This window comes from Pyrgilauda ruficollis, unplaced genomic scaffold (assembly GCF_017590135.1).
Source record: "Pyrgilauda ruficollis isolate IOZ18807 unplaced genomic scaffold, ASM1759013v1 scaffold57, whole genome shotgun sequence".
NCBI lineage: Eukaryota > Metazoa > Chordata > Aves > Passeriformes > Passeridae > Pyrgilauda > Pyrgilauda ruficollis.
In genome coordinates this window covers 7,315,205-7,323,877 of record NW_024527377.1, presented here as the reverse complement: position 1 = coordinate 7,323,877, position 8,673 = coordinate 7,315,205, and the positions used below count along the sequence as shown (strand labels likewise).

The window sequence follows — 8,673 nt, the reverse complement described above, 5'->3', positions numbered from 1 at the left end:
TTGAGGCACTGGGGCAGGAATTGTGTTGCTCTCTGCCTGAGCTTCCTCAGGGCAGTAAATGCCAAGCCCTTTGCACCATCCTTAGGGATTCTCCTCGCCCACCACGTGCTCTTGGCCTTTTCATTTTTTGCCCTGGCTGAGCCCTCTGGGAGCAGCCAGAAGGGAAAGAGAGAGGATGTGGATGCCTGAGCCCTTCCTCTGATTTGGCAAATCCTCCTTTTCCCTCGCTGCATCATTCAAAACGTGTTCAGGGCTCCAAACACATGGCCAGAAGCACTGCCCTGGGAAGGAGCCCGAAGAGCTGCAGCGATTTAGACAAAGAAACCAAGAACTGAAATCATTGCTCCTGTCACTGTCCATTTTGCTTTGTCCCTGCCAGCTCACCATCACTAGAAACAGCATCATGGAGACACAGGGAAGCAAGCTGGTGTCTCAGAAAAGTCAGGCTTGCTGCTGGCAGGACAGCTCCAGACTCTGCTGGGGATCAGATGGCAGAGGAACAGCTTGGATGAAGCATTCCCTTCCTCAGCTTCAGGGAAAAACTCTTTTGGGGGCAGAAGACTGGTTTTTGAGGATGAGTCTAAACTTTGCACCTGCACCTCAGATTTGCCCTTGTTCAAGCCACAGTTGAAATATGGACAGGAAGCGTTCCCTCCTGGACACTTGCCACTGGTTCTGCCTGATGTGCCCCTGCTGTGCAGAACAACAGAGTGGCCCCTGGCCTGCTGCTTCCCATAATCTCCAGGCTGATATGGACCTTGCTGTGAAACGGATGTGGCTGACATTTAGCAGGAATGCCAGTTCTCATCAGAACAGTGCCTGGGGAGATGCAGGCTGTGCTCAGCCGTGCGGCTGACGAGACCTGCTGCTCTGCAGGCTCGGTCAGCACCTCACTTCATCAAAGAAACGCTCTTGGCTAACACTGGCTGATGTTTCCCAGAAATGGCATGGGCAGGAAAGATGTTTTGCTTGGCATAAACCGGCCTCAGTGCACATTTCAGTGTTCTTCTGGGTAGGAGGAATCACCTGGGATGAGTTTGGGGCTAAGGTGGGTTTAGCCATGCCAAAAAATGCAAGAGCAGTGAAAGAAATGTAGGGAGGATCAGTCTCCCCTCCTGCCAGCCTCACTGGCAGAGATCTCCCTGGATAAAAGCTATGCTCCATTTCTTATGATGCAGCAGAATCAGCAATATCCCAGCTGTGGGAAGCATCCTTCCAGGATCCCCTGTGTGCAAAGATGTCAAGGCAATTCACAGTCCCAAGCCTATTTGGGACTACCACCTTTAGTGCATTAATTTTACATGTGGGCAAAGTGAGTCGTTTTTCATCTCTCCCTCGACTGCAGACACTCTTTGGCAGATCTGAGAAGAGGAGAAGAGGAGCCTGTGCTTCCCCCCCTTCCAGCTGCATCTGGCCGCATTTGAAATCTGAAAATCTGAAATGAGCACTGGAGCTCTCTCAGATGCATCATGCTTTTAAAAATTTTTTTTTTATTTTTTTTTTTTTTTTTTTTTTTTTTTGGTGTTTGTTTCAGCCACTTCATAAAGAAAACTCATCTTTCTACCCACAATGAAGCCCAGTATTTCCTAAGAACAAAGCACTGGGTTTGCCCCAAATACCAACAGAAGGGCTATGAGTCATAGGGAACCCCACGAGGGTTTGATCCCCAACTCCAAATGCTCCGTCCCAGGCTGTTTTGGGCTGACTCAGGACAGCCCTTCGGCACAAGCAGGGGAGTGCCCAGCTCTCCAGGGAGCAGCTGGCAGTGCTGCGGCCGGGCAGACACTGGCACATCCCTCCAGCGCAGGGCGCACCCGCCGGGGCCGCTCTTGTCCTTGCAGCATCCCCCAAAGCTGCCAGCGGCTCCCGGGCAGGGGGACAGCGACGTGGCGAGGCCGAGCGCCTCGGCCACCCCACTTCATCTCTTCCAGCCTCCTGGCAGGGCTGGCAGGGGCAGCACCGCCCGCGGGGCCAGCGCCGCTCCCCGCCCGGCGGCCGCGCATCCCCCGCCAGCTGCGGGATCCAGCTGCGGGATCCAGCTGCGGGATCCAGCTGCGGGATCCAGCTGCGGGCTCGGCTCCGGCAGCGGCAGCGGCTGCGGCGGAGCAACAGCGGCCTCCAGTGCCGAGAGCTCCTCCCGCGCTGCCGGCAGGACCCGCACCCCGCGCCGCGCACAGCCGCGGGGCCGCGGAACGGCCTTCCGAGGGCTTCTGGGCCAAACCCCCTGCCGTGGGCAGGGACATCTTCAGCCAGGGTGCTCAGAGCTCCCTCCAGCCTGATCCTGAATGTTTCCGGGGATGGGGTATGCGCAACTTCTCTGGCAGCCTATTCCACTTTCTCACCTCCTTCATGGCAAAAAACTTCCTAGTATTTAACCTAACCCTGCCCTATGTCAGTTTGAAGCCATCCTCCCTTGTCCCGTCACTCCAAGCCCATGTAAAAAGACTCTTTTGGTGTCCCTTTAGACATTGGAAGGGGCTCTAAATTCTCCCAGGAGCTTTCTCTTCTCCAGGCTGCACATTCCCTCCAGGCTGAGCATTCCCTCAGCCTGTCTCTATAGCAGAGGGGATCCAGCCCTTGGAGTGTCTTCGTGGCCTCCTCTGGGCTTGCTCCAAGAGGCCCAAGTTTCCCTCATGTTGGGGACCCCAGAGCTGGGTGCAGCACTGCAGGAGGGTCCCATCAGAGCAGAGGGACCAAGTTCCCTCCCTCACCCTGCTGCCCACACTACTTTGGATGCAGCCCAGGACAATGCTGGTTTCCAAGCTGGGAGTGCACACTGCTGGCTCGTGTCCAGCCTCTCATCCACCAGCACCTTCAAATCCTTCTTGGAAAGGCATCTCCCATCCTGCCAGCCCACAGCCCTCAGGCCAGGTTGTCAGTGCCAGCAGCAAAGCTCACCAAGGCCGGTAGAGGGGAAAAAAATTAGAATTTTGCCTGGAAAAATAGAATCTTTTTGGTTTTTTAAGGCACTGGGTAGCTGTGACCTGCAATACAAGTGTGATGCTCCTGGTGCACAGGGGCCATGTCATAGGGCACTGGCATAAGGACAAGGTTGGAGATGGGTCAGCATGGATGTGACTTATTGGGTTCTTTCTCCTGGCAAAGGCTCTGGAGCACGGGCTCTAGTGCTCTGTATTTAGCAAATGCAGTTGCAGGTCATAAGAATGCTAAAAATCTATTGCTCGAGCACTGGAAGTCTAGGAAAGGAAAACAAAATTCTTGATGCAAAAAAAGAGCCTCCCTGTTCTGCCAGAGCCTGGCTCTCTCCTTGGGCACGTCCCAGCCTTCTCCCTGGGGCTCTGTCAGTAATTTGCTCACAGCTCTTTACAGGCATCACCAGAACAAACCTCATTTTTCAGGAAGGTGCTCTAAGTGTTGGGGAAAGGGGATTGCTGTGTGTGTAAGAAATCCCAGCACAAGACGTGGCGATGCTTCCGTTTTATTGGGGTTTGAGCGGGTGAGGGGACAGCTTTGTGCTCTCAACTCTCATCTCAGTTTAAGCGAAGTTGTTGCGGGGAGTTTGGCACATTCCTCTGTTCTTGATGCGCACGTGGTCGCTTCTTTGCCTGCAAGAGAGGTTAAAAATGTTGGGGGGCTGCCCTCGGGTCCCTGAGACACAGCAGAGCCTGGCTCAGAGGAGAAAGGCAGAAAGAAAGGAAAATACTGCTTAAATCATCATCTAAGTGTTATTCACAGCAAGCAAGGCCACATATTCTTGACAGGGAGTTCAGGGTTACCATGGACATGTGTTAATTAATTCCAATAAGCTCAAGAGTGCTTTCTGACACCTCCTGGCAGGATAATTCACCTCTGTGCTGCAGGACAGCACTGAGACACCTCTAATGCCTGTCTGACTGCAGACAATAAAGGCTATGATTTTGTTTTGTAGGGTTTTAGAAACAAAAGACTGCCACTGTGTCTCACTTGGGTTTGGCCTGCTCCCAGCCTCCCCTCCGCATTGCTTCTGCAGCAAAAGTGAGGAAAATATATTAAAAAAGGTACCTTTAAAAAACTATTTTCTTCTTTTTGCCCAGTAGTGGACATGATTCTTCTGAATGGTTCCATTTTCACAAGGAATCATGATATTCTCCTCTTTGGAAAGACAGATCCATTTCTCAGGTGCGTTAGAGAAATGCTGGTAAAATGATCTGCCTTTTGCAAAAAGCATTTTGCATGCTGGTCACAGTGAAGTGACCACAGGCGACAAGCGAGCCACTGCTGCCACAGGGACCCGCCAGATGCTCAGTTATTCCCAGACTCCTCGCAGGCTTCCAGCTCTTGTCAGGCCAGTTGCACACACAAAACTGCAAATGACACTTCATCCTGCCTCCTGGCTGAATTGTCCCCATGGACCAAGGCTTTAGAGATGAGGACACTCCGTTTATCTCTCCCCCAAGACATTTGGCACCAGGCAGCTTCAGAGTCCTGAATAAAGCTTCAGATCCCAGATGGCCCTGGCCAGGAGACCACAAGGCTGTTCCTAACCTCAGAATTCCATCATTTGGGAACAGAACAGGGGAGCTGCAAGGCTCAGGGCTGTGACCCACAGGAGCAGCACGTTTCCAGTTGCAGCACTCAGAGCTTGCACAAGCAGGAGTTTTAGGAGTTCTGGGAATGCAGCGCCTGTCAACACAAGTCGGATGCAGCACCAGCTTCTCATCCATCCCATCCCTCCTCTGACTCCTTCTCGGCCCTGAATCCACCACCAGCTCAGTCTTTCCCTTTCTTGTACCCCAATTTGCCTTCTTGTGAGCTCCCATCCCCTGTGAAGCTGCTCTCTGCTCTGGGGAGATGGAGCATCCTGGATGCCACTTTGCACAGCTGACTGTGGAGCCTTCCCCGCTCACTTTACCCTGCTCCTGGTCCATGGCCAGAGCCCTAATGATGTTGTGTCTGATGAACCTCCCACCCCCATCTGTTGCACAATACAGGGACAGCTGGTGCTGGGCTGCTGGCTTCCAGCAGGGTCATTACCACCCTGCCAGGCCGTGCTGGGTCATTAACTGTGGTGCCTTTGCTAAGGAGATCCCACTCAGCCTCTCTCTGCCTGACTGCATCATGCTCAGCCTTGAAAGGTGAGCCAGCATTTGAGCAGAATATGTGGCAGCAGCCTGGGTTAATGAAGCAAAGAGGGGACAACCCAATTGACAATATTTATCCAGGCTCTTTTTCTTCCTGGTGATCTGGATTCTGTTCCTTGCTCCTGCAGAGTTAGCAGGGAGGCGATGCTCCTGAAAGCAGAATTTGGCTCCACAAACCCACGCGTCCAGAGACAGAAAAGCTGGACTTTGAGCTTCTGCTACAAATGTCTCTGCTGATGGCAGATGGCCTGTGAGCCTGATCACCAAAAATCCCTGCCTACACCAGGTGAAGTCAAGGGTGAAGCTCCCTTAGCCCTGCAGACTGGGGCATCTGGCTCCAGATAAGGCTCAATCTTCCCAAAAGAGATTTTTGAACCACTTAATAGCATTGAGTTGGAAGTAATTCCTTCACTTGTCTGACACAGAGTGCTTCCAATGTATAAATATATTTTAAATTACCTAGGGCCCAAGCCAGATGAAATGTATCAAGTCTTGCCAGAGACACCCTTAGCATTTGGACCTGGCCTTCTGCTAGAACAGTGCAATCTGGCACCAGCACAGCTTAAATATAAAACTCATTCTTAAAAATACCCAGAGCAAATTGTGTCCTTTCATATGCAGAGAAGACAGAAAGCAGAGCTCAGCTATAAATTTCTGGGGTGAAAAAACACAGTTTTTTCCTCAGCCACCACACATCTGAGGTCATCTGGAAAAATATTCTTCAGCCCGTGTGCTAGATCTGGGCAGACTTCGAGGACTTTGCCATTTGTCTGAGATCCTGGATGCCTGCCAGCTCTTGCTGCTGCTTGGCAGCTGCAGGTATGGGGAGATTTTTGCTTGTGGGCAGCGTGTGTGCTGCGAGCCACACGCATGGGCCCGTTCCTCAGCTGGAGTCCACATGCTCCGAGCAGCTGTGCAGGAGGCCAGATCTGTGCCAGATGTGCTGGGCTCCCTGCCCAAGCTCCACCCAGCTGCATGCAGACAGCTTTCTTTCTAGGAAATCCCAGATATGTGTGGTAGCCCTCATCTGTGTGGCATTTGGACTTGCAGCAGTTCCAGATACTCACAGGTTGTGAAGGCACAACAGGCACTCGTTGCTGTACAGGAGGTTATCCGTGCCACAGATGGGGTCAAACTCCCTGGTACACCCTCTTCCCAGGTTGAAATTCTCACAAGAAGGCTGGAGACACAAAAGGTTAGTTTTGAAAATGTTAAGCCTGTTCTCAATTTACCAAAGGAGCTTTGCTTTCCCAGAGAGGTGCACATTTTGTCTATCTTCATAAGCCATCCTCAGAGCTCTGCTGTGAGCTCTCAAAAACACTGGGACCATCTGCCACCATGTCCCTTGGCCAGCTGAACTCCACCTGGCCCTGCTGCACACCCTTAGGAGTTACAGTCTAGAGTAAATAGTGCTCCATGGGCACTGCCTGAGCACGTTCTTCCCAATTTTTATTTTTATGCCACAGCAATATCTGTCCTCACACTTGCAAGCCAGAGACTAAGGGGACTCCTGACTTTCTTGGCAGGCAACAGCAATATTTGGCTTTTTAGGAACTTTTCTTTCAGTGGTTGGGGGCAATGCAGTGGAAAACCAGTACCACCACTGGGATCTTGCTGTGGCACTGCAGGTGGAAGGGGGTTCCCAGGCACTGGCATTTTTGGGCTGTCCACCCACTCTGCTTCGCTGTATTTAGCAATGGTGGCTCCCCAGTGTTTGGGTTAGTGCTGTCTCACTTGTGCTACATGAAAGAGGAAACTTCACCTCTGTTCCTCTGAAAGCAGCTGCATCCATCTCGGCGTTTCCTAGAGGAAGAGGAGAGAGAGAGACAGAGAGGGAGAGAGGGAGAGAGAAGACACCTTAGCACGCATGACTCGGGCTGCTTTCAAGGGGGACAGAATAAAGACAGTTTAGGCTGAGGACTGTATGTCTTCACTCAAACACCTTTGTCCTAGAAAATAATTTTTTCCCTTGGATCACCCACATTTTTCAGCTGAATCCTTCCCTGCTGTGTCACCCTCCTTCCCCTGGCAGAAACACTGTAATGGTGCAAGGCCCTGCCAAGGCAAAATGCACTTCTAGAGATGTCACCTGCCAGCTGTCAGGGAGCTAAGGTGGCTTTTGTCCTGTCTTACCACATGTTCATGAATACCTTAGAAACTCCTGCTGGCACTGGACAGGTGCTGGAGTAAATCCAGGGCGATTTTTCTACTTTTACTCAGTTTTTACCACAAGCAAGCAGAGCAAAAGACAAGTTGTTTAAAGTCTCTGCTAGAAGGCAACCCTAAGGTCTCACATCAAAGCTGGTGGGATCAAGCCATGACTTTGGGCTTCCCCGTGGAGAAGCTGGCCCTGAGCTGGCAGCTGGAGTCACAAGGGTGGAACACGTGGTGGGTGTGTTTTGAAAAACAACCTGAATTTTTTAGCAAAAGGCAGAACTGAGAAGAAGATTCTGTTTTTTTTTTTTATAAACCCAGAAGTCATCTACACGGAGGGTTTATACTACATCTGCATTAACAACCAGCATGGCCCAGTAGCAGTGAGGCATTTTGGTGCTGAGGAGCTGGTAGCCACACTGTTTAATTGTTCAAGGGGTTTACTTTGGGCTAACACTGGTCCAGACCCAGGAGCTGCAGATCACTACGTGCTCAGTTCATCTGAAATGAGCCCAGGTTTTGTGCTCAGATCGCCCTGCAATGGCAGCCTCTGTGCAGTAAACAGGATGACAGAGGACCTGCTCCAGAAGCACCCTCCTCTTTGGAATGAGCCCACTAAAGCAGGACCTGAGGAGCAGCAACAGCTCATGTTCTCATTCCTCTGCACCATATGGGATTTTGAAAACACAGTTGGCTTAAACATTGGCTTTGGTAGTGAGAGCTGCATTTTCCCTTGCATAGATTCATTTCCTGTCTTCTTGAATTTGCTTTTTTGAAACCAGAATAGCACCTATTCACTATGAAAGGATCACACTGTCCTAGAAATCACCAGTTACAGGACAAACCCTACCCCTGAAGAAAGAGCAGCAGGTCTGTTCATTTTTGGGAGCAAGTTCTCCCTTTCAAAGCCTTTGTTTTGGGTTTGCTCACAGCCAGGTACAGGTTTAATGCACATTGGCCATTGCAGCATTCCCTGCCCAGGGCCACAGCAAGGTCCCAGCACCAGCTGGTCTCTTCCCACTCTCACCTTCTCATGTGGCAGACCTGGGAGCTTTAGCAAGGAGAGGAAATAGCTCCTAGGAAAAATGTTGGACTCACCTTGGTAGAAGAAGAGTGCCAGGGAGAGGAGCAGGAAAACACCAGCTGCCTTCATGGTCGAGGTGATGTTTTACTGAGCGCAGCAGGGAGAAACTGGGACACTCCTGAGTGTCTCGGAGATCCTGTCTCTGGCACTCTGCTGGGACCTTTATACCTTTCCCCACTCCTGGCACCACACCACACAGCCAGCTCCACCCTGCAGTCCTGTGGTGACAACATTCAAAGTACGGGGACAGCACCAGGTGGCAACTGGCTCATTGGAGGGCGCAAGGATGAAAGCCTCTCCCAAGCCAATGGAGGAAATCATCCTTATCTGCAGCAAGGACTGGGGCCCTGTCCC

The 8,673-nt window shown here is 51.5% G+C and overlaps 1 protein-coding gene across 1 annotated transcript; it reads right to left on the bottom strand.

The window, feature by feature from the left end:
- Positions 1–3,496: 3,496 nt before the first annotated feature.
- On the bottom strand, positions 3,497–8,388 carry LOC121361483 (pancreatic secretory trypsin inhibitor-like). Its single transcript, XM_041482228.1, has 4 exons — positions 8,334–8,388; positions 6,844–6,884; positions 6,149–6,261; positions 3,497–3,566 (listed from the first exon to the last, which is right to left on the bottom strand). The coding sequence occupies exons 1-4, from the start codon at positions 8,386–8,388 to the stop codon at positions 3,497–3,499; spliced, it is 279 nt and encodes a 92-aa protein (XP_041338162.1).
- Between the last annotated feature and the right edge of the window lie 285 nt (positions 8,389–8,673).

Coding starts and splice junctions, on each gene's coding strand:
- LOC121361483 (XM_041482228.1), bottom strand. CDS start 8,388: ATGAAGGCAGCTGGTGTTTTCCTGCTCCTCTCCCTGGCACTCTTCTTC. Junction 6,262..6,843: donor CTGCTTTCAGAGGAACAGAG/GTGAAGTTTCCT, acceptor TTGTGTCTCCAG/CCTTCTTGTGAGAATTTCAA. Junction 3,567..6,148: donor CTGTTGTGCCTTCACAACCT/GTGAGTATCTGG, acceptor CCTCTCTTGCAG/GCAAAGAAGCGACCACGTGC.